This window comes from Ramularia collo-cygni (genome assembly GCF_900074925.1).
Source record: "Ramularia collo-cygni strain URUG2 genome assembly, contig: RCC_scaffold21, whole genome shotgun sequence".
NCBI lineage: Eukaryota > Fungi > Ascomycota > Dothideomycetes > Mycosphaerellales > Mycosphaerellaceae > Ramularia > Ramularia collo-cygni.
This window is the reverse complement of record NW_019716275.1, coordinates 139,011-165,994: the sequence shown is the minus strand read 5'-3', so window position 1 is coordinate 165,994 and position 26,984 is coordinate 139,011. Positions and strand designations below refer to the sequence as shown.

General features: G+C 52.0%; 15 protein-coding genes; 8 read left to right on the top strand and 7 right to left on the bottom strand.

Moving 5' to 3' along the window:
• Positions 1-375: 375 nt before the first annotated feature.
• Positions 376-4,257, top strand: RCC_10150 (probable meiotically up-regulated gene 190 protein; the record flags this gene model as incomplete). XM_023775381.1 has 5 exons in its annotated part: positions 376-481; positions 534-1,170; positions 1,224-1,312; positions 1,364-4,185; positions 4,240-4,257. The coding sequence occupies 5 exons, from the start codon at positions 376-378 to the stop codon at positions 4,255-4,257; spliced, it is 3,672 nt and encodes a 1,223-aa protein (XP_023631149.1).
• A 383-nt stretch (positions 4,258-4,640) lies between these two features.
• On the top strand, positions 4,641-5,457 carry RCC_10149 (related to heat shock protein MGE1 precursor; the record flags this gene model as incomplete). XM_023775380.1 has 3 exons in its annotated part: positions 4,641-4,913; positions 4,973-5,368; positions 5,425-5,457. The coding sequence occupies 3 exons, from the start codon at positions 4,641-4,643 to the stop codon at positions 5,455-5,457; spliced, it is 702 nt and encodes a 233-aa protein (XP_023631148.1).
• Positions 5,458-5,889: 432 nt separating this feature from the next.
• RCC_10148 (related to sister chromatid cohesion protein Ctf8) lies at positions 5,890-6,321 on the top strand (the record flags this gene model as incomplete). The annotated part of the gene is made up of 1 exon (XM_023775379.1): positions 5,890-6,321. One exon carries the CDS (start codon positions 5,890-5,892, stop codon positions 6,319-6,321), a length of 432 nt encoding a protein of 143 aa, XP_023631147.1.
• A 920-nt stretch (positions 6,322-7,241) lies between these two features.
• Positions 7,242-7,472, bottom strand: RCC_10147 (uncharacterized protein; the record flags this gene model as incomplete). XM_023775378.1 has 2 exons in its annotated part: positions 7,242-7,253; positions 7,308-7,472. 2 exons carry the CDS (start codon positions 7,470-7,472, stop codon positions 7,242-7,244), a joined length of 177 nt encoding a protein of 58 aa, XP_023631146.1.
• Positions 7,473-7,656: 184 nt separating this feature from the next.
• RCC_10146 lies at positions 7,657-9,184 on the bottom strand (the record flags this gene model as incomplete). XM_023775377.1 has 5 exons in its annotated part: positions 7,657-8,029; positions 8,081-8,727; positions 8,796-8,944; positions 9,006-9,101; positions 9,166-9,184. The coding sequence occupies 5 exons, from the start codon at positions 9,182-9,184 to the stop codon at positions 7,657-7,659; spliced, it is 1,284 nt and encodes a 427-aa protein (XP_023631145.1).
• Positions 9,185-9,747: 563 nt separating this feature from the next.
• RCC_10145 (related to phenylalanyl-tRNA synthetase, mitochondrial precursor) lies at positions 9,748-11,466 on the bottom strand (the record flags this gene model as incomplete). XM_023775376.1 has 2 exons in its annotated part: positions 9,748-11,129; positions 11,364-11,466. The coding sequence occupies 2 exons, from the start codon at positions 11,464-11,466 to the stop codon at positions 9,748-9,750; spliced, it is 1,485 nt and encodes a 494-aa protein (XP_023631144.1).
• A 325-nt stretch (positions 11,467-11,791) lies between these two features.
• On the top strand, positions 11,792-12,872 carry RCC_10144 (probable dicarboxylate carrier protein; the record flags this gene model as incomplete). XM_023775375.1 has 4 exons in its annotated part: positions 11,792-11,915; positions 11,971-11,975; positions 12,035-12,136; positions 12,195-12,872. The coding sequence occupies 4 exons, from the start codon at positions 11,792-11,794 to the stop codon at positions 12,870-12,872; spliced, it is 909 nt and encodes a 302-aa protein (XP_023631143.1).
• A 556-nt stretch (positions 12,873-13,428) lies between these two features.
• Positions 13,429-15,188, top strand: RCC_10143 (protein transport protein Sec61 alpha subunit; the record flags this gene model as incomplete). XM_023775374.1 has 5 exons in its annotated part: positions 13,429-13,438; positions 13,564-13,725; positions 13,831-14,442; positions 14,491-15,061; positions 15,113-15,188. The coding sequence occupies 5 exons, from the start codon at positions 13,429-13,431 to the stop codon at positions 15,186-15,188; spliced, it is 1,431 nt and encodes a 476-aa protein (XP_023631142.1).
• Positions 15,189-15,326: 138 nt separating this feature from the next.
• Positions 15,327-16,335, bottom strand: RCC_10142 (related to TIM barrel metal-dependent hydrolase; the record flags this gene model as incomplete). XM_023775373.1 has 4 exons in its annotated part: positions 15,327-15,527; positions 15,578-15,656; positions 15,732-15,808; positions 15,880-16,335. 4 exons carry the CDS (start codon positions 16,333-16,335, stop codon positions 15,327-15,329), a joined length of 813 nt encoding a protein of 270 aa, XP_023631141.1.
• Positions 16,336-18,251: 1,916 nt separating this feature from the next.
• On the top strand, positions 18,252-19,255 carry RCC_10141 (uncharacterized protein; the record flags this gene model as incomplete). XM_023775372.1 has 2 exons in its annotated part: positions 18,252-18,800; positions 18,872-19,255. 2 exons carry the CDS (start codon positions 18,252-18,254, stop codon positions 19,253-19,255), a joined length of 933 nt encoding a protein of 310 aa, XP_023631140.1.
• Positions 19,256-19,759: 504 nt separating this feature from the next.
• Positions 19,760-20,837, top strand: RCC_10140 (uncharacterized protein; the record flags this gene model as incomplete). XM_023775370.1 has 2 exons in its annotated part: positions 19,760-20,434; positions 20,496-20,837. The coding sequence occupies 2 exons, from the start codon at positions 19,760-19,762 to the stop codon at positions 20,835-20,837; spliced, it is 1,017 nt and encodes a 338-aa protein (XP_023631138.1).
• On the bottom strand, positions 20,234-20,737 carry RCC_10139 (uncharacterized protein; the record flags this gene model as incomplete). XM_023775371.1 has 2 exons in its annotated part: positions 20,234-20,480; positions 20,529-20,737. 2 exons carry the CDS (start codon positions 20,735-20,737, stop codon positions 20,234-20,236), a joined length of 456 nt encoding a protein of 151 aa, XP_023631139.1.
• A 446-nt stretch (positions 20,838-21,283) lies between the features above and the next one.
• On the bottom strand, positions 21,284-23,375 carry RCC_10138 (uncharacterized protein; the record flags this gene model as incomplete). XM_023775369.1 has 3 exons in its annotated part: positions 21,284-21,349; positions 21,405-22,550; positions 22,614-23,375. 3 exons carry the CDS (start codon positions 23,373-23,375, stop codon positions 21,284-21,286), a joined length of 1,974 nt encoding a protein of 657 aa, XP_023631137.1.
• A 542-nt stretch (positions 23,376-23,917) lies between these two features.
• On the top strand, positions 23,918-25,150 carry RCC_10137 (related to rhomboid family protein; the record flags this gene model as incomplete). XM_023775368.1 has 3 exons in its annotated part: positions 23,918-24,333; positions 24,388-24,454; positions 24,518-25,150. The coding sequence occupies 3 exons, from the start codon at positions 23,918-23,920 to the stop codon at positions 25,148-25,150; spliced, it is 1,116 nt and encodes a 371-aa protein (XP_023631136.1).
• Positions 25,151-25,329: 179 nt separating this feature from the next.
• On the bottom strand, positions 25,330-26,549 carry RCC_10136 (uncharacterized protein; the record flags this gene model as incomplete). XM_023775367.1 has 3 exons in its annotated part: positions 25,330-25,485; positions 25,547-25,607; positions 25,669-26,549. 3 exons carry the CDS (start codon positions 26,547-26,549, stop codon positions 25,330-25,332), a joined length of 1,098 nt encoding a protein of 365 aa, XP_023631135.1.
• Positions 26,550-26,984: the final 435 nt, after the last annotated feature.

The following is a 26,984-nucleotide window of genomic DNA, read 5'->3' as shown; positions in this document are numbered from 1 at the left end:
CTGGTACGCTACCACCACCACGATGGAACCACGCGCAAGCTTGGTCCACACCCGGCAGGATGGTCGTCAAAGCGCTTTGTGAGTGAATTGCGAGCCACGCGAGCCAAGAGTTTATGACGACACCGCCCCGCCTGCATTCAGGTTCAAGCTTGACAAGGCTGTGATACCTTGGATCATGACGATTCACAAACGCCTCGCTACTTTGCTTTGAAACAGCCAATGTCGTCTGGGCTGTACTCTATCGCCGACCTCTTGCCGGTTCAGTCGTAAGCTGTGGTTTTTCGCGTTGCTGCCTGCCTGCCGGATTGACTGCAAACGACTTTGCAACGACGATACGAACCCTGCTTGGCAATACGACAGTGATATTGTGGAAATATGGCGGAACAGGCGCCACCTCCACAGCAGCATGCTCCGGGAGGCCACTACAGTGGAAGGAATAAGATTCCCACTGTTGGGGAGTTTATAGATCGCTTGGACAAAGGTAAGCAGGCTGGAAATCTAACCTAGGAGCCGTCCAACTGACAGTGCTGCAGACAAGAAGCAGCGTGACCAGCAAATCGATCAGAGTAAAGCAGCAAAGGGATCCGACGTCGTCGTCCCACATAAGAATGAGGAGAAGCGAGATCCATCAGCTGGAAAGAGAGTCACAGACCCGACGACAGGAAAACAGGTGGTAATAGAGGATGTCAATGATGCATATCTGGAAAGATCGAAGAACCCCGTACTCTCTGTGCCCAACGCCAACTTGGGCAAGGACACGCCAGTGAAGACGGACTCTTCACAGAGCGGTGCAGAGTACAAGGAGATGCAGGACATTACAGCGCCTCCAGATCCGGTGGCGGAAGGTTCTACAAGCGATGTTCCAATTCATGGCGAAAAGACAAACATCCTATTCCACCCAACGCCCTCTGTCAGTTACGAGGCGACTTTTCAGAAACTGGAAGAGCGAGGCTTGTGGCTAGTCATTGGCGTGTTCATTGCTATTGTTGTTCTTGGGCGATCATTCGGAGGCAAATTCATTGGCATCATTCCTCTGGCAGCATGTGTTTCCAGCGGAATCTGGCTGTGGGTCAAAGAAGTTGTGCGCTCTGGTAGAGAGGTCGAGTGGTCGGCAGAGAAGGAGCGTGGCCAGGTTGCCACGGCCAATCTGCTACCAGAATCAGTGGAATGGTACGATATAGTTCAACACGTGGCGGAAAGCATAACGCTAACAACCCATTTAGGATGRACACGCTCATGGGAATTGTATGGGGCCTGGTTAACCCAGACATGTTCCAGGCCGTGGCCGACACTTTGGAAGATGTCATGCAAGGCAAGTGATTGCGACAATTTCAGCTAATGATCTGGAGCTAACAACACAAAGCTTCTGTTCCTGGCATAATCGAGAACGTCCGGGTTGCAGAGATCGACCAAGGCTCGAATCCAATTCGTATACTCAGCTTGCGAGCGTTGCCGGACAGTCACATGAGGGATCTCAAGGAGGCTATCCATGAGGAGAACAAGAAGACGAAAGATCCACAAGAAGCGGCGGCTGACGAAGAAGGAGGCGACTATTACAATCTCGAGGTCTCGTTCGCATACCACGCTGAGCCAACTGGCAAACGCGCCTCCGACAAAGCTCGCAACATGCATATGCAACTGGTCTTCTATCTCGGCATTAAGGGCCTTTTTGGGGTTCCACTCCCGATTTGGGTGGAGCTGCAGAGTCTTGTTGGAACAGTCCGCCTGCGGATGGCCATGACCCCGGAGCCACCTTTCTTAAAGACCTTGACATTCACCCTGATGGGCGTCCCTCAGGTCACAGCGGGATGTACGCCGATGATGGAAAAGGCACCTAATCTTTTGAACTTGCCACTAATAAGCCAATTCGTAAACTACGCCATCGGAGCCGCAGCTAGTATGTACGTTGCTCCCAAGTCAATGTCTCTGGATATGCGCGCTATGCTACAAGGAGACGACATCACCAAGGACACACAGGCTCTTGGTATTCTCTGGATCCGAATCCACAAAGCAGTCGGACTGAGCAAGCAAGACAAGCGCGGCTCGCAATGGGGTGGTTCGGATCCTTACATCACCTTGACATTCAGCAAGTACGAGAAGCCCATGTACTGCACTCGTGTCATCACCGACGATCTCAACCCGGTTTGGGAGGAGACTACTGCTCTACTGGTCACTCCTGAGCTTATCAAGGCAGATGAGAACCTCAGTGTTGAGCTTTGGGATAGTGATCGCCACTCTGCGGACGACATTGTTGGCAAGGTGGAGCTTAGCATGCAGAAGATGATTCAACACCCCGGAAAGATGTATCCTCAGATCTCCAAGCTTGCCGGCATGGACGAAGGCTCCGAGATGCCTGGAGAGCTACACTGGGAGGTTGGCTACTTCGGCAAGCCTGCTTTCCGTTCCGCGCTACGAACGGATGGAAAGAACAAGGCACTACCTGATAGTCTGAAGGACAAGCCGGAGTTGCAGGACGAGAAGGGCGTGACGAACAATGAAACCGATGACGCGGTCAAAACCACTCCACCGGATCCTCTGTGGCCTAGCGGTGTCTGCTCGATCATCATTCATCAGATCGTCAACCTAGAGCTTGAAAACGTCAAGGGCACACAGGGAAGCCGCAATGGCCGCGAATATGAGCCTGCGAAGCAGTACGGCGAGTCCACCGAGGAGGAGGGCGGCAACCTCCCAACCTCATACTGCACCATCTTATTCAATGACGAGCTTGTCTACCGCACCAGAGCCAAGGCCGTCAGCAGCAAGCCAATCTTCAACGCCGGAACCGAGAGACATGTGCGAGACTGGAGGAGCGCCATCATCACCGTCACAGTGCGTGATTCTAGGAACCGCCAGCACGACCCTATTCTCGGAGTCGTTCCTCTCAAACTTTCCGACATTCTGGAAACCAGCAGTCAGGTCACAAGATGGTACCCACTCGACGGAGGTATTGGCTTCGGACGCATCCGTATCTCTTTGCTTTTCCGCTCAGTCGAGACCCGCTTGCCACCGCCGCAGCTCGGATGGGATGTAGGTACATTCATGTTCACGTCTCCCACCATCACTGCCAAGGGCTACAACCACCATGCGCGTATCAAGCTCCGAACAGGTGGATCTGTTGGAAAGATTTCGCGTTCTTCTTGCCATGCCTTGAAAGAGGGAGAGTCAGGATATTATTGGGACTTGAATGTTTCAGCACAGCACGGAAAGCAGGTCAAGCTGCCAGTCAAGTACCGTTACCGCTCACCCGTTGTGTTTGAGCTCCATATCGCCAACAAGCGCAAGGCGGATGCGTACGCTGTCGTGTGGCTGCACGAGTTTATCGATAATGAAGACGCCGAGCTTGACATTCCAATTTATAGGACCTCAGCACCGGCCCGTCTGACACAGAACTACATCACGGAGGAAATGGCCGCCAGCAAAGAACAACCTGGACTCGAAGATCTCGAGGTAGTCGGCAGATTGCGCTTTACAGGTCGCTTCAAGGCCGGCATGGACGAGAGCCACGAGCACTTCGTTGCTGACAACAACTCTCGAGAGACGTTTGAGACTTGGGAGGCTTGTCTAGCTGAGGGAGTCCGAACTCATGTTGTGGAGAAGGAGATTCCTGAACGCATTCAGACACTGCACGAAAAGAGTCTCACCGAGGGTCGCGATGTCTTGAAGGAAGCGTCTGAGGAAGAGAAGCAGAAATGGCTCAGTAAGACTGGGACTGATTGGAGTGGTGCTTTTGGTGATGATCCCGCCAAATTCATGGACAAGAACGGCAAGAAGAGGCGTGAGCCCGGCAGAGATCCCCCTTTCAAGAAGGGCGAGGATCCTGACAATGATGGTATCACTGTCGAAGGTGAGGACGAAGATGACGAGGATGATGATAGCGACAGCGATCTTGGAATCCAGGATGCAAACAATCGCATCGGCTCGCCCAGGTCTGGAGGACGCCAATCTATCGGCACGATGGAGTCTGGCTGGACCGGCGGAACTGGTGGAACTACCGACACGGACGGAGGTCAGTCCAGCAAGGATGTCAACAGACAGAACAAGAGGACCGAGGAGCGTAAGCAGCGAGGCCTCATGCAATGGAAGCCCGCCCGGAACCTCAAATTCGCCAAGGATGAGGGTGTTATTGGTTTGAGGAAGCTCAAGGGCAAGATTACGGGAGGCCTGGACGGTAGACAGCCTGGAGTGGTGAGTTTTGATGTGCCTCCAAGGATGTTGATCATCTGCTAACGAAATGTGTAGGAAACGGAGACGGGTTGATTGAACGTGGTATGAGCTTACGAATGGCGATGATTGGAACGAAGCTAGCTTTGCGTTGGTACTTGGCTTTTGTCGTGTTTCTGTCCCTGGGAGGAGCATGGTGTTTGACGAAAGTGTTTTTTATGCAGTTATCAGTAATGAAGAGCATTTAACAAAGACTCTTGTTCTCTTCATGTCAATCGTGTAATGATGTCGTCTCCAGCCTCTGGATGGAGCTTCCAAAGTCGTCCAAAATCCTGACGTTGACGTCGGCACGCGACCTTCAATTGGATTTTTGTTCCCGTCACGGAAGCTTCCATTGCTATTCATTCATCCACCCACCCATCACTCATCACTCATCGCCACACTTGTGTCTGTATCTCTCGCACATCACACACATCAATATGCTACAGCAAAGATTAGCTCGCTCTCTGCAAATTGCATCGCGACGCTCTCCGGCGCAAGCCCTGCGAACACTCAACTTTGCGACTCCCGCCTCCCGCCTCCGACTTGCGCCTGCGGCATCGCAAAGATGGTATTCTGAGAATACCGCTGCAAAGGAGGAGGCCTCAAAAGAGCAAGCAGAGACCAAAGAGGCACCCAAGCAGGATGCCGCTCCCGAGGATCCACTCAAGGCGGAGTTGGAGACCAAGAAGGAACAGAACAAGGACTTGACCGTACGATGCTTTCCTTGAAGGATTGTGTGGAGAAGACATGAATGCTGAGATATGAACAGGACCGACTAAAACGGCAGATTGCGGAATACAGAAACTTGCAAGAGCAGACGAAGCGCGAGGTGGCAGCGGCACGTGAATTCTCCCTGCAACGGTTTGCAAAGGATTTGCTTGACAGCATTGACAACCTCGATCGTGCTCTGGATGCCGTTCCTGTTGAGAAGCTCACTGCGGATAATCAGGATTTGGTGAACTTGCACAGTGGATTGAAGATGACGGAGGAAATTCTGTCAACGACCTTGAAGAAGCACGGCATGGAGAAGTTTGATCCAACGGGAGAGAAGTTTGACCCGAACAAGCACGAGGCCACATTCCAGGTCCCTATGCCAGACAAGGAGGATGGCTCGGTATTCCATGTGCAGTCAAAGGGATTCCTGTACAATGGACGGGTTTTGCGGGTGAGTAAAGCCTTGACAGTCTTCGTGGGAGCATGGCTGACTTTGATACGTTACAGGCCGCCAAGGTCGGTGTTGTCAAGAACTCCTGATTTACAAAAAGCGTGTTGGAACGAGWGTGTGAGTAGTAACGCCATGATGGCGATGTAAAGTTCTCCTCTTTGGGAAAAGCATGGCACGGACGGTGCTTGTATCATATGAGCTAAAAACAAAGCCTGTACAATATCGATCATCTTCTCGGCGGTTCACCGTCCATGTCTTCCTCGTGTAGCTTCATCTCTATGCCTTCTGCGTGAACAATTTTAGCGCCAGTGACTAAGCTGTCAAGAACATCAATTCCACTGCATGCCTACCTTATCAACTTCTAGTTTTGTTTGACTTCAATATTAATCATCTACAACATCAACCGGACTCGTAAGGATACATCAGCACAATCGGTTGTGTTCCCAACTCTATTCCAGTCGACAATCACCTCTCAACCAAGTCCCAGAAGAAAGCCATCCTCCATCTCTCTCTCTCCAACAATGCCGTCCATATCCCTCAACCGGCCCACCCAACAACCTACCCTCTCAATCCAAAACCCCCTCCCCCAAATTCTCCACACCCCCTCAGGACTGGCCCTAATCGAACTGCAAGGAAGTGTCCTAAGCGAGCAAACCTCCCACCAAGTCTCCACAGCCATAAACCTCGGCCGCCTAGTATTTCCCGCCGACGACTCATCTCAAACTTCCGAATGGGACGGCAAGCGCGTATTTCTTTTCGTGGGCAAACATCAGCGCATGGCTGGCGAGGTCAAGAAATTGGGTAAAGCTATCGCTGTTGTGAGGAAGTCGAGGAGGGAAGGGGCTGGGGAAGGGGAAGTGGAAGTCGAGGAGATTGTGAGGTTTAAGATGATTTTTGCGCATCGTCCGGAACCTATGGGTGCTGAGCAGAAACTTGTTGGGGAGGGGGAGTGAGAGGGTGTGGGTTTTGAATTCTGGTTGCTGGACCTGTTACCATTTTGGTGGCGAGAATCGTCAAGGTCTCTAACTCTATTGTATCGCGGATCGGGAAGAGGCCAGCAGGTCTAACATAGTCCGATTCTCTGCGAAGGCGTACCTCGACGGGAAATAGGCTCGAACGAACGAAGGACTTTGCTCCCAGAGGCAGAGCAAACTGAATGCTCCCGCGAGAGGGTGTGCACACATACTTCGACAGAGCTCTTTACCAGGACTGGATATCGATTGCCTTCACAGCCCGGCGGCTTGTCCATCTAAGGAGCATCCGGCATGGGAGTTGGGCAATGTGATATCAAAATTAGGGTCAGGGTTGGGGTAGTGGTTTATCGCCCTTCTTGCCCCGTCATGCTTTCAAGGAGCCTGCCGGCCATAGATTGTGTACCTGGATCAGCTATTCATGAACCCCATCGATCGATTGTTTGGTTGAGGTGACGCATGGTGTTTGAGTAGAGAAAAGAGTAGGATTTACAGTTCACAAGTTCATATCTAAAATTTGGCCAGTATAATATAATTAGTCCCTTTACTCAATATAAACTTGGCGACTTCAAAGCACGACTTGCACAATCCCTCCTCCGCGGAAGAAAGGAACGTACACACCAGACTGACCCTAACATCTCTGCTTTGATCTGAAAGACGCTCGCACTTTCATGTCCTACAAGTCTGTAGTGATAATGCATACCGCTCCCCACAAGCTTTCATTTCTCTGTAGCTGATTCCTAAAATGACCAGTCCTTATGCTTCATTTGTACATGTCATCGGCGACCATCCTGCCGTGCCTCTCAACTGGAAGCAGCCTGTATTCCAGCAAGCTTGCTTCCCGCCTTCGTGAAAACGCCCAAAAACCAATATCCAATATCCAATATCCATCATCCAATAACCTACATGCCCTCCTATGAAAAGTCAGCGTACAGTCCACATTTGATAATTATCAACGGTTAACTCACCTCCATGCCGACATTGCGCCACCAAGGAGTCGCGGCGCCTGTTGAGTGTGGGTTGACCACGCTCTCGGCATCTCCAACCTGCCTCCGAGCGCTGACTTCACGACTCGGCAAATTCAACATTGATCCGCTCTTCTTCCCTTTAACCTTCATCGCTCTCGATGCCATGGTRAGGCCCGCAATGCGATCGCTTGATCCGGACTCCATTTGTCCCCCGACGCGCGCCAATCCCTGGGATGATGGATACGAGTCGCGTTTGATCATATCTGTGCTCCTTTGAACACAAGTCAGCAGGCGAGGGGAGATATTGAGGATTGGCAGCATACCATTCATCCCTCATGACTGGTCGTTGTCACTGCAACGGCTCCGAGCTGGAACTGAGACGGTTCAGATGTAGATAGACATCCGTGCCGTATCCTTCCATTGAGATAAGCTTCAGATCACCTCCAAAGTACCTCGCGTATAATCTCGAAATCGGCAGTCCGTAACCAAATCCAGCCATGGGTGCCTTGAAGTCACTCTTATTGAAATCAGGGTCCAGGTTCGGTGTTTGGTCAACGGTGGTGTACATGTACGTCCACACCAGAGGGATACTGCTTCTGGGGATGCCACCACCTTCGTCACTAATCTTTATGGTGATGTCCTCTCGTCCCTCGGAGATGATGACCTGTGTGACGGGGAACTCCTCTTTTTCTGCGCCATGTCGTTCCACCACAGCTCGAAGACTGTTTTTCAAGGTCTCGAACAGCATGTGTGACAAGTGACCAGGAACGTACATGAAGTTGAGATCACTAGGGCATACCAGCYTTACTTTGGGTGCATCGAAAAGTCCATAGTGGTCCTCACACACGAAACGTGCATTCTCGATCGCCTCAGTTGCCAGATCCTTCACATTTGTCTTGGTGCAGATGATTCCAACATAATTGGGATCCTTTTGTGACCTCTGGTCGGTCAAAGCGATATGCTGACCGATCAGCATACGAATGCCTATCCGTGACATGTAGAATCGATCCAGGAAAGCCTGGATGTTATGGTCGATCTGCATCCGTTGTCGCTTGCGCTTGTACTCGAGAATTCCTTGAGCGATTGTCGTCACCACACTATCGTGCCGTCTCTTGATCTTCTCCAAAGTCTGTGCGAAACGAGTGTTGTAATCGTTCAATTCAGGAGGCCAGTCGCCGTCGTCTGCGGCTGTGAAATACCGCCGTGCCGCGATTGCCTTTCTCTGTGTGTTGCTTGCCCCGTTTTCTCCATTCTCGCCATTCGTAAGACCCTTGATGTCCGACTTGTACTGTCCAGGTCGTATACTAGGATTGTGGGTGGTTTCGCTGAGGATGCGGGATTTGCCGTTTTGTCTTGCGGGTTTCGAGAGACGCTCTTTGATCTCTGAGCTGAGATTGGGCTTCGAGAGGGTTGTGATTTCCTATGCACGAGTATCGTCAATGAACATGTCCACATGACCCAGTCGGCGCGATCAAAGCTACTGCGTACCTCAAACGACTGCGCATACCAGTCCTGCACGCGTTTTATGCTCTCCATATCGTTCAACCCATCCGGTAGATCGCTCAGCTCTTGTACGCGATGTGCCAGACGAATGGGAAGCTCTTCGGAGAGGAATTGGGAGGCGCGGAAGAGAGTTCCTATGATTCATGCTTCAGCATCTGTATTGTATTGTATACCTTGCAGAGTCGATATCCATACCAGTCGAGGGATTACTCCCAAACTGTACCATCTGCCGTAGACTCACGCYAGTCGCCGGGAAGTTGGAGTAATGCTTGATGGTATCCATCAATTGAGCTTTGCGTAATACCGTCAGCCATGTTTCATACAATAGCATCGTCCTTGCTTTCTCAAGACTCACCACTTTTCTTCCACGACATGCTGGGCGGTGAATGGCCGTCGGGCCCGTACCGAGAATTCGAGGAAACAATGTGGTAAGAATGGCGAAGCGACAAGAGCGATTTGGCAACAGGGCTCTTGTGACTCGACGTGGGAGTCGTGTGCCGTTCAGAGTAATAGCTCGGATGGACGGGTCAGTGCATTTTGCCCCGATGGGCCCCGCGGTGCCAGTCGTGCTTGTGAGAAGCTTGAAGCTAGAGGCATGTGTGCCGAGGTCACCAAGTCACTACCGTTGGCCTGGATGACTGCATGTGGCAGATCTAGAGCTGGTCTATCAGGGGCAGCAATGTCGGGTGACACACGAGAAGAGCGATTTAACGATGTTGGGCCTTTGTTATGGCTGGCCTGGTGGTAGATGTGTGTTCGTCGATGGGGAACATTGGATTGATGGGGATGCCAGCTCTTTGCGGGGAAGAAACATTTAAGTTACGGTAACAATGAGAGAGCATCGTCAGCTTCGTGCAGACCGTTGGCTATATATACAGAGTGTATACAAAATGTATTGTACAGATGAGTCGAGATCACATCATCGACTTTCAATCATTCACCTCAGCTCCACGCCAAATTTGCTGACAAGCTCGCTGCGAATCTGCTCATGTAGCGCATTGGCTTCCTCGTTGGTAAGGGTCTTTTCAAGACTGCGGTAGGTCACGCGGTAGCACAAACTCTGGCGCTTGGTCTTGGGATGCGTGAAGCTATCGATAAGAGCGACGTCTTCCACGCTGTCGCCTGCAGTATTGCGAACAACTTCCATGAGATCGTTCTCATGAAAGGTCGGGCTGGCCGACTGCAATGGCTCAGTCAGCTGTCCACCCGCCGCAGACGGCGTAGAGGAGGCGGAGGCGGGAGTGTCAACAACGACTGAGCTGTTGGTAGGGAGCCAGAAAGCTACATCCCGAGGGGCGGCTGGGTATTTGCTGAAAGGCTGATACCGCCGTATGGGCTTGCTCTCGTCGAATTGAGAGAGAAATCGTTGATCTTTGCTCCAGAAGAGTCTGATGTCCGGAATGCCAAACAGAAGCATGGCGATTCTCTCCAAACCTATACCAAAAGCCCATCCGATCCTGGATGAAACATCGGCTCTGTTGAGAAGCGGTTGCTCGATGACTCCACAACCAAGTACCTCAAGCCAATCACCACGCCACCACACTTCAAGCTCCCATGATGGGGAGGTATGTGGGAAGAAGGCTTCCACCCATCGAACCTTGAGAGGTTCTTGCTCAGCCTCAGCCCCCTGACCAGCAGCAGCCAGAGCTTTGTCGGCTTCGGTGAAGATTGCAATGACCATGTTTTCGAGGGAACGCTTGAGATGCGTGGCTATTGCTTCTGCTTCCTCCGGCGAGTGATATTCAGCTTGCAATGGATTTCTCTCGGCGTGGAAAGTGGGATTGGGATCGTCTACAACAAGATCGTGCTTTGGGATGTTGTCCAAGTCGGCGATGATGTGCTTAGTGAGAGCTTCCCGCGTGGGAAAGTCCTTACGATCCCAAGTCATAGCGCCCTCCATTTGATGAAACGCCGGGTAGTGACTCCGGTCGACAGCATCTCGTCGGTAGACGTCGGCGGATATCGTATAGCCATTGCTAGTGTTGGCTCGGAAGACATCGACTTCGTGCGCAGAGGTATGCGTTCGCAAGACGGTATCTTTGTTGATGTAGTAAGTATCCGTTCTGCTACGGCCGGGATGGTCTGCAGCGAAGCCCAGAGAGTCAAAGTTCTGAGCTACGGTGACCACAGGCGTCAAGGAGTTGTGGTTTTGGAAGCCCTCAAAACGTGATTCGATCAATTTCCTGGTGATGGAGATGGGATGGTTTGGTTGAACGTGCAGCTTTCGTCCATATTTGGCCAGAATCGAAGCCGGTACGTTGGTCCATTCGTCTGCGGGATACGTTTTGCCWTCAATGGTCAAGGATTGGTGCTTTCCGTCTAGCAATATCGATGTTAGAAAGGACTCCGCATGGCTTATTCCCGCGCAACGGCGCATACTTCGGCAAGCTGCGCTTTCGAGATGATCCCGACATCACATGTCCGATAGTCTCCCTCTGCGCCGAGACACCCGCTGCAGCCGCTCAGAGGAAGCGCGGCGAGCAAGCCGCATGTCGAGGCTGGAGTGGAGATATGGAGAGTCGAAATGAGTGGGTCTGGGGGCAGAGAACGAACCTGATGCATAGCAGCGGACAGGCACGATTCGAGACCGCAGCAGAGAGCGCAGACCTGCCGGCAAAGCCCATAGCAATGAGCCAGATCTGCTTGACACGACCATTGTGGTGACAGCGGGTGCAGCCAAGTCACTTTCCCCCTCGTCGAGCAACAATAGAGGCTTCCTGTCAAGGCGATTGTCGGTGTTTGCTCTGCAGCTTTGTCCGCGGAGGTCGGCTCCGCTCTGCTGCTGTGCAGGGAACCGGTGCGGATCATTGCCGCTCGCGTGGAGGTCTAAATCAAAAGATAGGCTTGCTACATCATTTGTTATTTCCGGCGACAATCACCTTCACTTCACGACTGCATACTTCACGCAGCCGGCAACCTGGTCGCATTGCACTGTTCTCGACGAGACAAGTCTGCCCTCATGGAGCAATGAGAATACAGCAATGGCGACACAAACAGTAGCCAAGAGCAAGGATGTCAACCGCAATGGACCGATTCGCTATCCGCTCTGGTTTGGCGGCAGCGCGAGCTGTATGGCGGCCGCTGTGACGCATCCACTGGACCTACGTGAGTTTGTGCAGGATCACAGAGCATCTAGGTCAATCTGCTGACCTCCATACAGTCAAGGTATTGCCTCACCATCGCAAAAAGTCCTCAAAGGCAACCATACTAATAAATTTTTCAAGGTTCGGTTGCAGACCCTGCCCGAAGGACAGGCCAAACAGGGCATGGTCGTTGTGACCAAGACAATCCTAAAGACCGAAGGAGTTCCTGRCCTGTACCGCGGCGTAAGACACAACCCCAACCACTTTATTGGATCTTGCAACTAATGTCGCGTCTGATTAGCTCTCAGCTTCACTGCTGCGCCAAATCACCTACAGCACGACTCGATTCGGCCTGTACGAAAAGTTCAAAGATGCCGTCAGTGATGGTAGCAATCAGCCATCGCTCCCAACCCTCGTAGCGATTGCTTCGGCTTCTGGATGGCTAGGTGGCATGGCTGGAACGCCAGGAGACATTCTCAATGTTCGCATGCAAAACGACGCRGCGCTTCCGGCAGAACAGCGACGGAACTACAAGAACGCGATTGACGGCCTCATTCGCATGGTGAGGGAAGAGGGGATTGGGAGCATCTTTCGCGGAATCTGGCCAAACAGCACCCGCGCAGTGCTCATGACAGCTTCACAGCTTGCAACATACGACGTGTTCAAAAAGGAGATATTACAACGGACGAGCTTGGGCGACAGCTTGACCACCCACTTCAGCGCATCGCTGATGGCCGGATTCGTGGCCACGACGGTGTGCAGTCCGGTGGACGTGATCAAGACGCGGATCATGAGCGCAAAGACGAAAGAGAGTGCTTTTGTCGTGATCAAGCGTGTTACCGCCGCCGAGGGTCTGAAGTGGGTCTTCAAAGGATGGGTACCGAGCTTCATTCGTTTGGGACCACAGACGATTGCTACCTTCATGTTCTTGGAGCAGCACAAGAAGATTTACCGGAAGCTCACCGGCCGAGAGGGCTGAGAGAGCACAGTGGCATTGCTGGCGTTATGGGTGATAGAGCTAGACGTATCGGGCCATGTTGCCTGAGAGATACCCAGAGTGAGATGCGGGTCGGCGAGGTGCAGAAGTTACACACTTTGCGATCAGCTAGATGGTTCAACAATCAAATTTGAAAAGCTATTGAGGCGTATGTTGTCGAGTGAAAGGTCATGCAAGCTGAAGTAATGAGCGAGTTTAGAGCACACATTGATGCGCCCGCAATCAGCCGACAATGGCTTTGTGGTGGTGAATGAGGAATAATAATGATGGAGATGATGTGATGTTCTGTTCTTCCAATGCCGATCTCCGCATTGCCCAATGCCAAGCGCTGCTTTTTAGGCGACTGCAAGGTGGCCTTCACCTTTGACAGCGTCCCTGGATCTGGAACTTTGACCTCGACTTCTTCATCACACGACACTCCTTCAATTCTCCCTTCATCCGTCTTGACCAATCCCCACCACTGTGTGCATTGAATCACCTGCCGCGGCTTTAGAACAATTACAGTGGGAGCTGAGCGCAGCTCCCGTATTCAGGAGACATGTCCGGCCGTACGTACACCCGCGCTTCAATCAACTGCACCAGATATCAAGACGCGCTTGGCCTAGATCATGCTACGCGCCACTCTGTTCCAAGCAACGCGATCGAGTGCGCATGCTGACGAGTTCCACGACAGTCCGATTCCTCGACCTGGTGAAGCCATTCACACCCCTCATCCCCGAAGTTGCAGTCCCCGAGACCAAGGTTCCATTCCAGCAACGTATAATATGGACGAGCGTGACACTGGTCATCTTCCTGGTCATGAGCCAGATGCCGTTGTACGGCATTGTGTCTTCAGGTAAGCCTCCCCGAGGCTGGCGCGGAGTGGATGAGGATGGAAAGATCAAGACGAGATGAGGACGGGAGGGACAGGACACAAGAGATTGACAGAAACGTGATTCAGATACCTCCGATCCGCTATACTGGCTTCGTATGATGATGGCCAGTAACCGTGGAACTTTGATGGAACTCGGAATCACACCAATCATCTCATCCGGCATGGTTTTCCAGCTTCTGGCTGGCACCCACCTCATCGATGTTAACCTCGACCTCAAGTCCGACCGCGAGCTCTATCAGACCGCGCAGAAGCTGCTGGCGATCATCCTGTCTTTTGGTCAAGCTTGCGTCTTCGTGCTCACTGGTCTTTACGGTCTCCCTGCGGATCTTGGTGCTGGCATCTGTGTCCTCCTCGTTGTTCAGCTTCTCACCGCAGCTCTGATTGTCATCCTCCTCGACGAGCTGCTGCAGAAGGGCTACGGTCTTGGAAGCGGTATCTCGCTTTTCATTGCCACCAACATCTGCGAGTCCATTGTCTGGAAGGCCTTCTCTCCCACTACCGTCAACACCGGTCGTGGTCCTGAATTCGAGGGAGCAATCATTGCTCTGGTCCACTTGCTGATCACCTGGCCCAACAAGCAGCTCGCTCTCCGTGAGGCCTTTTACCGTCAGAACCTGCCCAACATCTCGAACCTCCTGGCTACCATTGTTGTCTTCAGCGTGGTCATCTACCTCCAGGGTGTGTATCTCCTTGATCCTATCGTCCGAAGCTTCTAACGTTCACTAGGTTTCCGTGTCGAGATCCCCGTCAAGTCCTCGCGCCAGCGTGGTATGCGCGGCTCCTACCCCGTTCGTCTTTTCTACACCTCGAACATGCCCATCATGCTCCAGTCCGCGCTGTCCTCCAACGTCTTCCTCGTCTCGCAGATGCTTTACAACAAGCTTCCCGACAATCTCCTGGTGAAGATGCTCGGTGTGTGGGAGGCTCGCGAGGGTACTGCCCAGGTTCTCCCAGCCAGCGGGTTGGTATACTACATGAGCCCACCTCTCAACATCACCGATGCACTTTTGGACCCCATCCACACCGCTGTCTTCACCGTCTACATGCTTGTTGCATGTGCCGCTTTCAGCAAGACCTGGATCGAAGTCTCCGGCTCTAGCCCACGCGATGTCGCCAAGCAGCTGAAGGAGCAGGGCTTGGTTATGGCTGGTCACCGTGATGAGAGCATGTACCGCGAGTTGAAGCGTGTTATCCCGACTGCCGCCGCTTTCGGTGGTGCTTGCATCGGAGCCTTGTCTATCACCAGCGATCTCATGGGTGCATTGGGCAGCGGCACTGGTATCCTGATGGCTGTTACGTAAGTGTCGTCTATGAAATCGCGAACGAGCTAAGCTAATCAAGATTGCAGCATCATTTACGGATACTTCGAGATTGCCGCCAAGGAGGGCGACATGGCYGGTCTCAAGGGTATGGTTATGGGTTAGGTGAGATATGGAGAAACCTCGAGTTGGAGCAGGTGAAATCCATCTTGTGAAAAGTATGATTGTATCACTACTTAAGGTATCGAATGAAAGCCGAAAGCACATATCAAAATCACACCGGTCTCCACCAACTTGAACGTCTCACTCGCAATTGAAAAGCTCCTCGGCATTCTTCACCAGAACTTGATGCGGACTTACTCCCTCCTCGTCGATCCAATCTAGCACTTTTTCCAGGTACTGGCTCACATCGATGTTGTCAAAGCGTGTATGCGGCCAATCTGTGGCGAACACAATTCGGTCTGGTCTCGCGCGGAGGGTCTCTTTACATAGAGACTCAATGACCTGAACTTTTTAGGCTTGTTCTTCGAGAGATGGAAAGTAAGAGGGGGTACCTTGTTCGAGGGATCTGATGATAGTCTATAGGTCGCACTCATCTTTACCCAAGTATTGCCTTGCTTTAAGAGATTGAGTCTGAAGCGAGGCATTAGTATTAGCGATGGCTCAACCATGAATAGGAACCGGATATGGAGCAAACAGATCACTTACAATGAAGAGAACCCCGCAATATCATGAGCAGACTGCGCATCGGAGAGCGACTTGGCGGTTGGATGGCCCAGGTGATCCTGCAGACGAAGAAGGAGAAGAGTCAGTGAGATGACCTGTATGCCCTTCTTAGTATTATTATTATACTCACCACAATAATCTTCACTCCCAAACCATCGACAAAACTCTCCAGCATCGGTACATTCTCCAACGCAATGTACAATTCCAACGGCCAACCAAAGGATCGCACCGCATCAGCATACTCACGCAAAGTACTCTCCAATTCCGCAGCCGTGGGTTCCGCACCGACGCTTTTGAAGTTAATTCGTACGCCTCGAACGCCCATCTCATGCCATTCCTGAAGTTGCTGCTTGGAGGTCACTGCGGGATCGAATTGGATGACTGCTCGGCCGTGTTTGGGTCCGAGATTCTTTAATCCGTCCAGGGTACAGGAGTTATCGTTGCCGTAGATGGAGGGTTGGACAATGACCATGTTTTTGATTCCGAGTTGGTTTAGGAAGGTGCTTGCTTGGGCTAGAGTGTGGGCTTTTGGGGTGTATTTTGCTGCGGCGTCTAGGGGGAATTTATCCGGTTCTACTACGTGCATGTGCTGTGAGGGAGAGGGTGGATTGATTAGCTTGCTTTGGTGCTTTGGGTTTATTGAGATGGGAGGGCTTACTGTATCCCATGTTCCTGCTGGTATTCTTGCTGCGAGGCTGGTGATTTTTGGTGATGTGGAAAGTGGACGCCTTGTTGGGTTGATGAGGCATAGGGAGCGAGGACTTTGGGAGACATTGGCGGTACGGGAAATTGTGCGACACATGGTCGAAGGGAGTGAACGTAACTGGAGCATGTTGCTGCTAATAAAAATCGAAGAGATGGTGCTTGCGGATGATRGCGATATATGGAGTGCAAGGGTGTATGCTTGTCTGAAAGTTGGAGGTGCGATATCGGCGGAGGAGACATTCAGGCTGAGATGCGACCGGGCTGGGGTGGCATACGCGAACAATAATTTTGCTGCAACAACGAATTATGTGGGCATGCAATGCGTGTGAAGCATGGGTGTGCAACGGGAAGGCGATGCTGAAGTTGTCGAGAGGGCACTTTATCCATGAACTTGAGCAAAAAGTGACTTGCGATGGTGAGCGACAGCGGTGGACAAAATACAAGTACCGAACCAGTTTCCGTTACGACGAGGTGCGGATTGATCATATGACGAAACTCTTTTGTGAATGCGGTTCGTCGTGACTGTCTCTTAGGAAAGATTCACTTGAAATGGCGCTAGTGAGGCGCTTGCCTCGACGATCAAACTGAAAAGGATGTTAGACAAGAAGTTGAACGACGGTCAAAACTACAAAACGAAACTTGCTCTGGGTTCACTCATCGGCAGGAAGTAAGGCCGTAGATCGTAATCCCACCATAATCTTGCCAGGCACGGGCATTAGAGGGCCGCTAAGCTAGCCAAAGCGAGATTTGGTGTTGTGGTGTCACGCTGGCGTCGAAAACTGTACTTTACAGGGACCGGGGTTCGAATAAAGTCTTATAGCACGATACAGGTGTAACACTAGTCCACGCTGCAGTATTTTTTCATAATATCGCACGAATACCGAGTGGAACATTGCGAGGACCACAACGTTTATCAATCATCGCCCACACTGATTCACTTCTCACAGCGACCCGGAAACGCACTGACGGAGAAAGATCATCATACAGACTTTCGACACTATGATGTCTCTTTGCATCTCATTGTCTTCAGACCTACGGAGTCCTCTAGAGCATCCTGGCGCGCCTACGTTGACAGCGAATCAATCCTTGAAAGGTTACAGCGAGAGCGGACTTCTGATCATTCAAAACTTTTGATGTAAGAAGACGCCGTGCCGAGATCTTGAGCCAAGCAATCTTCTCGTAGGCGAGCCGCGACCTCCCATTCTGCTGCCACAAGGCAGGGCCGGTCAACTACGTCAACTTCTGTCTACATGTGTCGTAGGTGTTGTATAGACCTGCTCAGCGTCTGATATGCTGCTTCAAGAAATAGGCATGTGAGCAAAATCCGCTATTGCATATGTGTGACCAGCGCTGGACCGCGAAGAATGYAGCCAAGCTCGCCACGAACAACAGCTCAGTAGGAGTACAGGATCGCATTACCTTCCATGAGATCACTCCGCCCTGCCAAGCGAATACTCTTGGGACTGGGCATCTCTCACCGGTCAATTCCTCATGTAGCACAGCATCTCACCAGAAGCGGCCTCTCACACATAACTGCGTTCGTCTTGCCCAATTACGAGGCTAGAAGGTGCAAGAAATACCCACGATTCGCATGCGCCTTGGATCCTTCGACCAGTGAAAGATGGAATGAATGCTTGCGATGAACCCTGCTGCGCGTTCTCGTGGCGACTCTCGCATGCATGCTGCATCATCTCTCAGCCGCTTCTGAGATCCCTCAAGGAAGGCTGGCGGTGATTGCTCAAGAGACAAGTATCCAGCATCGCCATGCACTAGAACCATTTACATCTTTACTTCACAATGTCGCGATTTTTCACGTTGCACATGACTCTCATGTACCTCACACTCTACTATCCCTGGACTGCTGCCCAAGACACCTCACAATGCTACTGGCCGGATGGCACTGTTGCGGACCGTATGATACCATGCGACCCAACTGGAAACATCACAGTATCATGTTGCGCCAAGACCGATCTCTGCCTGCAGAACAACATGTGCTTTAGCGCCACTGGTGGTATTTGGAGGAAAGGCTGCACTGATCAGAGTTGGAAGGACGTGCGATGTACTGGTGCTACGGACTGTGCCCGTGTGCTTTCAGGGCAGTCGGATCTGACTTACCGCTGTGGAAGGGGCACTGAGTGGGCATGCGATCGTACCGGAAATGGCGCAGCGGTGGACTGTCAGGACAACTTCACGCTCTCGGGGCCTTGGGATATTTTGATCAGGCCAGATCAGATCCCTTCGCAGAGTGTCACGACGCCAGCTATCTTGGATCCTAGTTCCGGGCTGCAGGGTTTGCCTGCTCTAACGGTTACGGTCACGACGACGCCTCCTGTGAGGTTCTCTACGGTAAGACACACTGATTCTATAAGTGTGGAGGGTCAATGCTAACAGCTCTTTTGGTGACTTCGAATGGACAGACGACTGTTGTTGTTATAACCGGCAGCGCAGGTTCCACTTCGGATGAGAGAGACCAAGGTGGTAAGAGCAACGTCGGAGCGATAGCAGGTGGTACGGTCGGCGGGGTGGTCGCATTGATTTTCCTTGGAGTCGGCGCCTGGTTTGTCGTCTCGAGAAGGGGGAAAAGCAAGACTGAGAGCCAAAGGGTGACTGCGGATACGAGCGCTCACAATGTGCCAGAGCAGTATTCCCAATCAGACAGCGAACCACAGAAGCGGCAGCTGCAAGAAGCAGAGGGCAACGGACTTCATGAGGCTGATGGCAGGGTGTTGCCGGCCGAGGCGGACCACATGGCTATCCGAGTACCAGAGTTGGAAGGAGATCCATACATGTATCGCAGATAGCATGTCATTAGCTATTGAAGCAGGAGCGGGCTGCATCGACAACTGCGTTCTGTTAGAAGCTAAAAGGCCGCAGTAATCTTCATACAGACACGCCATCAAGCGTAACGCAAATGTCGCGAGAATTGTCGACCTGGCATATTGGTGCCAAAGACGGTTACGTAGACGTAGGTGCAGAGTGCTGCTATCTTTGTGCTACTTTTATCCTCATGTTACGCCTTCGTCATCCTAGGCATGCAGGCGCTCAAACGGAGGATAGACAGTCTAACAATGAGACGTTTGTTGTATTGTAAAGGGACTGTGCAGGAGCAGGATACTTTAATGCTTCGATTGCGGGAGCATGACGAGATGGGAAACTTCTCGCCCACGAAGCTGATGTTTTCTTTGGCGTGGTTCGAAGCTATATTGTACCTTCCACAAAGTGGTGGGACAGCGTCTCCACACGGCCGCCCCCCATCCTCTCTATCATTCACCTACCTCCAAAATCCAGTCATATGAGAAATAATCATGTCAATCCCACCCCTCATCAGCCATCTCCCAGAGGAACTACTACTTTCAATCTTTGCGCTTCTCGACAACAAGCCCCCTTCCATAACCAAGTCAAGACAGGAACCAAGCTTGGAGCTCACATGGTCAAACATCCATGTCTTGAAAGACATCTCCTCAGTCTCGCGAAGCTGGCGGAGGATTACACTCCCTCTGCTCTTCAGATTCACGCGGTCACTGGATGATCCAACAAAGGGAATTAAAGATGAGAAGAACTTTTTGAATTTTGTTCGGAAAAATGCTTTGAATGTTCAGAGCGTGGTTCTATCTATCAGGAAGCTCGAGGAGCAAGATCGGCCTCCACCCTCGCAAGATAATGTTAATCTAGATGTTGCTCGCTTTTGGCAGACTTTGCTGCGTGTTACCAACGCGAGTCGTATCGTCATTCTGGCGCCACCGGCAGAACTGGCCCGTCTGACGGAATGCACTATTGATCTATCCACTGAATGGGCTTTTGAGGAGATGGACTACCACCTTCTCGAATTGAGATGCGAGATTCCTTCGAGTGCGCGGAGTACAGAGCAGACTTTTGATGCAGCTGTCAGGTCGCAAAGTATGCCTCCCGATCGGAGCTTGAACAGAATTGCGGCAAACAGCATTCTGATGTTGAAACCTTGGTCGCATCTTGCATTGAACGTGAGTGTCCATCCAACGACGAGACTGTGCGCAGAATGCGATTTCCCTGACGAACGCTTAGGAAGGGTCTTTCTTGAGGGCGTACAGTACGTACGAGTACTTCGAACGTGGCCCTCCATCCTTGGTACTGTCAATTATGAACTGCTTCGCCGCGCGGGAACGACATGCGGTGTCATGGTCGTCTCTCCGCTCATTCTCGTATACAGCCATACTGCCTTTTGCTGACCACCTCGACTTCCGAGCGATTCTCCCACATCTCGATGAATTGGACATCCAACTGGCGCCGGATGCAACTTCAAACATTCTCAACGACAAGTCTAGAATCGGAAGAGCGCAGATGGAAGATTGCTGGCAGGAACTCAGAGCGGCGTATAGATTGAGTGAGTCCTTTCGCATCATGTAACCAACAATGATTGACGTGACGGTCTGCAGTGACGCGGTCCTTTCGCACGTTCTCAATCCCGGCAGATGGTTCTCCGAAATTGAAGCGATTCGTCTGTCGCGACTTCCAGATTTCCGCGTTGGCAGAGGATTTGGACGATGAGTTCATGCCGCTCTGCATGCCGTGCTGGTGCGAAGATCCTCGAGGCGTCTTTTCAAGACTGGCTGCTGCACCACACATATATTATGGGAATAGGTAATCCAGCGACCATTCTATATTTGACGGCACTTCACGTCACCATGCCTGGCTATGACTCCGAGATCGGTGGCGTTCGCGTATTGGCTTCGTCTGTTGCAGCTTAAGATGCTGAGCGTAGGCTGTCATGGCGCTATTCTGATTTGGTGTGGTTGCCTGGGAATCAAGCCCATCAACACTGCGGAGGTTTCTTCAGATTCTGAACCATACGCTCAACGCTGAGGACTGCTTTGACCATTCGTTTCGGGCTGCTGTACTTTGAAGCGCAAGATCGCGATCTATTAGGCAATTAGTATAGTACGTTACCACGAATGAGCTTCATAATAGACATACCTGCTTGTCGGCTGTGAACGCCAAGCTGTCATCCGAGCTCCAGCTCAGACTCGGCGCATATAGCACCTTGTTATCATCATGCTGCTCATTATCATGTTCGCTGACCTCTGATGCCGGTCTCCAAGTCACGTACGCATCCGGGCTGAGATTTGCTGCTCCATCCACGCGCTTCAATGAGTTGACGTGCCAGATCTGCACCACATCTGCATTGCCAATCGCAAGATAGTCTCCTCTGGTAGACCATGCAAGTGTTAATACTGGGCCTTCCGCCAATGACACCGATGGTCCTTCTGTACATGAGATACTTCCATCCGCCTGCYGGCTAGCGATGTAGATGTGGCACGGTCCTTCTTCGAGAGCAACAGCTAGCAGACTTGGAGACTGAGTATCGGCTTCCGCAGCGTCGTCATTGGCGGCGGTCGGCGCTGGTTGGAAGTCAAGTGCGGCCACATCTCCTGGCAAACTGATTGTGAAATCTGTTTCTGGCGACGTCTCCGGACTGTGAACTCTTGACGTGAGTACAATCTTCCTGGCATCCGAGGATGCGAAAGCCGCAACCTTTTGCCTRTGGTCAACAAGGATGTGGTGCCAGGAATGTTCGGAGGAAAGTATGCTAGAGTTGAGAGATATCAAACCGCGCATATCGAGGCTTCCTGTCATCTCCGCCTCACTCGCTTGTTGCTGACTGCTGTCGATCTGGTATAGGAGGGATGATCCCGCATCCCCACAGACGGCGAAGCTATCAAGTCCTGACCACGTGACATCGTGTATTGGACTCTCAAAGATTCGCCAAGCGATGGGCTCATGGACCGTCTGAACTTCTAAACCTTGTGTACGAGCAGTTTTCCACACTTGTAAAAGTCCTCGCTTCGTGTTGGTCTGTGTAGCAAGCAAATACTCCCCATTTGGATTGTAGCGGAGCGTTAGGATTCCAGGTGCAGGCTCGAGCATTGGTGGTGCCAGGAGGAAGATGGCACTGCTTCCATCGAGACTGCGCTCAACAAGAGAAGGAAAATTCCTCTGTGTTTGTTCACCGTCCTTGACGGACGTGTCGAGTGCGAAGCTTGCGGCCTCACCATTAGGGTGCCAGGCCACTGCTGTGATGTCAGAGTCGTCCGAAAGCATCGGATCGTCTAAAGCTTTAATCTAAACGTTGTTAGCGTTTTGCGCTCACGAAGAAAGGACATTGTTGAAGTTCTGGCAGCTCACCTGCAGCGGATCATCCGAAGAATCCGGAATTTCATAAGTTCGACATAGCGAATCTCCAACAACCAGGAGAGTGCATGCATGCCTGGGCTCCGGTCCCAAGTTCCACGTGCCTTCAAGAAGCTTGACGCCAGGCTTATCAATCGTCCAAGACAGCGTGCTCGTCTTTGGAAGTGCCTTGAATTCAGTCTGCGTCATGACACTATCGTACCTCTCCACTGGAACAGCCTCAGGCTCCCATGTCACCGCGGGAGATGCCATCTCTGTATCCTCCTCCCCTTCAGCGTCTACCTCGCCGTCTGCATCGGCCGCATCGACATCTGCAGCTTCACGCTCGCCGTTGACGTGAGAATCACTGCCCTCGCYCCTACGTTGACGCTTAGGCATCGGAGTGGGGAAGTCATCAGATGTACGAACGACCGGCGCTGGGCCCTTTCGACGTCCACTGGAGGAGGGTCGCGAGCCCGCTGCATTCTCCCCATATCCATCTACGCACTCTGCGCTGTTTGTCCATTGGAATTTGCGATTGGTCTTGCTGACGCGAGCGCGCAAATCATCGTAGTGAAGTCCAGCTTGAATGACGGACACGAGCTCGTTGCGGTGTAGGGTATGCGCGAATGGAAGGTTTTGTGGGTCACGATATTCAGAGGGTCGTTGCCAGTCGACGTGTAGAGCTTTGGCAGCGTTCTCGAAGCCAGCTTCCTGGAGATAGCGGTGAATCAGGAGATTGACATGATCGCTGCGGAGGGCCGCCTCGGGCGACATGGTGTTGGATGGTGCTAGCTGGCTAGGCGCGTCGTGGCATCAATCCCGGGGCCGTTTCGAAGAGGTCGAACGCGACTCGGACCAGAGCGGATTGAAGATGTAGCACTGCGGAATCCACCGTGGTGATGGCAAAGTGGGCAATGATGTGGAGTCGCAGACGATGGCGCAGCCCGAGAGTCTGGTAGTTCTCGAAACCTAATTCGGCACGGCAGGGTCGTGTTTTTTGGACGATGAGATGGCAACGGTGCGATACATTCACACTCGTGTTGTGGGTGTACAACGAATGCACAGCAGTATGTACAGTGAGTACGCGTGTTGATCATGTAACCCGCGATCCACGGGGGTAGCAAGTCGAAGGTCTTCAAAGGCAATAAGGTATGTATGGTTGGAAGTGCGTGGCTCGCGTACCTTGCTTCGAGCTAGGGGAGCAGGAGCCTGGAGGTAGATCGCGCATCACACGATCGATATGTACGATACACTGCGTCTTCTTTTAACAACACCACCCTCCCTTCAATCTCTGCCTACGATTACGGCGAGTCCCGATGCCACGCATCGCCTTGCCGCCGCCGCTCACTCGCGGGCTGCTGCTCGTGCTGGTGTCACTCTCCGCCCTCAACGCGGTGTTGCGGACGAATAACTGGCGCAACAGTACAGCCTCCACCGCACCGACTACCGCCGATTACCTGTCCAGCCCGAGGTGGGCTATTCCATACCTCGTTCTCATCCCAACGAAAAGCATACGATATCCGTGGACAGCGCTTACAGGAGCTGTGGTGGAGAATAACATTGTTTCCATTTGCATCAGTGCAGTGGTTGTATTCTATGGAGGACGATATCTGGAGCGTGCATTGGGGACCAAAGAGTTTGGCAAGTTTGTAATATTCGTCACGCTTCTGCCGTCTGTAATGACCTTCCTCATATACGCCTTATGGCATGCGCTCACGCCTCCTCCCGAGTTGTAAGTTTGCTTCAAGCAGTGTAGAGCAGGCCATGTCCTAACTGCCATCTTCAGCCCGACACCGATCAATGGTCTTGTAGCATTGGAGGCTGGCTTTCTTGTTTGCCTCAAGCAGTTGGTGGTGAGTGAAGCTATCCTTGATATGGTGGATAAACGGTGTATGCCTCGTACTCATTCTTCTCAGCCTGAACATACGGTCTCTCTCTTCAAAGGTCTGATTCGGATGAGAATCAAGCACTTTCCTGCGGCTTTCGTCATCGCAAACATGCTCTCCGGACCTCTTTTGGGAACAGACACAGCTCTGTGGTTGAGCTTGTTTGGCTTCACTACTTCCTGGGTATACCTGCGATTTTTCAGGATATCCGAGATATCAAGCGCTGCTACTGGAGGCGAGGCAACGATCATGAAGGGCGATGCGAGTGATACATTCGCATTTGTCGCTTTCTTTCCCGATGCAGTCCATCCGCTCCTCGCACCAATCTGCGATGCAATCTACAACACTCTCGTCGAGCTCCGTCTATGCACGCCCTTTTCAGAGGAAAACATCAACGCTGGGAATGAGAACGCAGCTTCTCGCTCGGAAGCTGGTCTGCCGAACATCATGAATGGTAGAGGCGGTGGAGGTGGACGGCGCGCCGATGCTGAGAGGAGAAGAGCGCTCGCGTTGAAAGCCTTGGATCAGAGGTTGAATGCTACAGCTCCCAGTCGGGGTGTCAATCCGCCAATTACGAACGTCCAGGCGACTCTGAATACAGATCCGCCGAGTGGCTCGAAAGTCAAGGAGGATGCTGCAGAGGAGACCGTATCAGCAACGTAATTTCAAGACATGTGATATTGAAAAGCCCAGTGGTCGTACAGGAGATTGACAACAGAAAAGAGTTTCCTCAAGATGCATGGTAGCGCCATGTTCACTGCCCGGCCATGATGATGATGCTCAGTTCAACGATCAGCCCAGCCCCACGGAGCTCAGATGCGCAAGACGTCCTGGCGCAACCATCACTCAAACCCTTCCAGGTGCCAATCAGACCCTTCTCCACCACGGCTCCCCTCATTACCCGACACGAGCTTGGTGTTTGAAATGTTCGGGGCATCGCCGGGACACCACTCCAAGGAACACTCGTTTTTGTGAACATATCCCGGAGGAGGTTGGACCTAAGGTAAGATTATGCCACGTGAGTCAAGTCCAGAACTAAGCAATCATCAAAAAACTTACCATCATCGATGCTACAAGCTCATGCTTGCGAGGGCACGGATCCCTGGCACAATTACCGTGACTGTGGAGATTGTCAGCACGTGTTTGCAAATCGAGGACAGAGGGATGGATAGTGAACTCACTACCAGAAGAAACATGTAGCACCAGCGCCATCTGTCTTGGGAGTCTCTTCTTCTGTACCCTCATCGTCGTAATCCATCATCTTGGCCTTTTTCTCAGGCGCAGGAGCATCTGGATGTCGGGGTTGGAATTTACGTTTCTGATTGCCCTGCTCGAATTTCGGAAGTGTCTGCGACGCTGTGCTGGGACCTACCTTCTTGCGACCATCCTTCATAGGACACAAGGCGAGTCCGCAACCTTCTTGAGGATGGGATGGGTGCCAGGCAAGAATCTGCTGGCGACTCGGGTCGAGTTCGTGGAGGAACTTACATTCACTGTTGCTCTTGACGCACGATCCCTTGTGATACCAGAACCAACAAACCTTCGTGGTCGTCTTCTTTGCAGATGGTTGAGAGACCCGGTCTGGTGCGATCGTGTTGCGTCCGTTGCTACCTTGGTATCGGTTGTTTTCGTCTTCTGACTCGTCATCTGTAAGTGGTCCCATCGCGATGCTAGAGTCCATGACCAGGAGTGCAGATGGGGTGTGAGATCTAGACAACTTCATCGTCAAGAGTACTTTTTTGATGTCGTGGTTCGTTGTGAAACTTGCAAACGGAAGAACTTGAGTGAGGTCTCTAGGCGAGTCGAGATGAAACTTGGAGATGCTTTTCTTTGCGAAACGAGAGATGACTTCAACCCACCACAAGTGACGAGATGTTCTGCGTGTGCGAATGTTCTGTTCTGCACATGAAAACAACATGTGAAGGTCTGAGGTCAGATAATGTCCTGTGACTGAGGAGGCAGAGTATCGGAGTCGACGTGCCGATTCACCCCAATCGCCCGAACTCCGAAGCGAAGTCATGAATGTATTTCGATCCTGCGATAGAGCTGGTCCAGTTGCCATGGTGGTGGGCGACCAATGGACCGCTACTATTCATAGCGCCTGTAACTTAACATTGCTAGACCTTTAGAAGTAGCGGCAGTCAAGGGCTGGAGTCGAAATATGCCTGGGATCCATGGCGATTCTCGACGCCAATCAGAAACCGAACAAGCCGGCCAACATGTGCACCCCATGAAATGCAGCCGAGATTTTTCGTCAGCTGATGATTGGTGCAGAGATAAGGCAAGTGTTGAGTAGCACGAAATCGGGAAGGATGCTTCAGTTGTATGGTTTTGCCATCGCAACGGGAGCATTGGCAAAGCCCGTATTGGTCGGAGGTCCTACCTCTGGCGTGGTGTTTCGCGGAGCAAACAGCCCAGCCGAGAAGATCGCGAGCAGGGGACGCGACACAGTCTCAAACGATGGTAGTGTCGCAAACACCGACAGGCCCCGCGGACC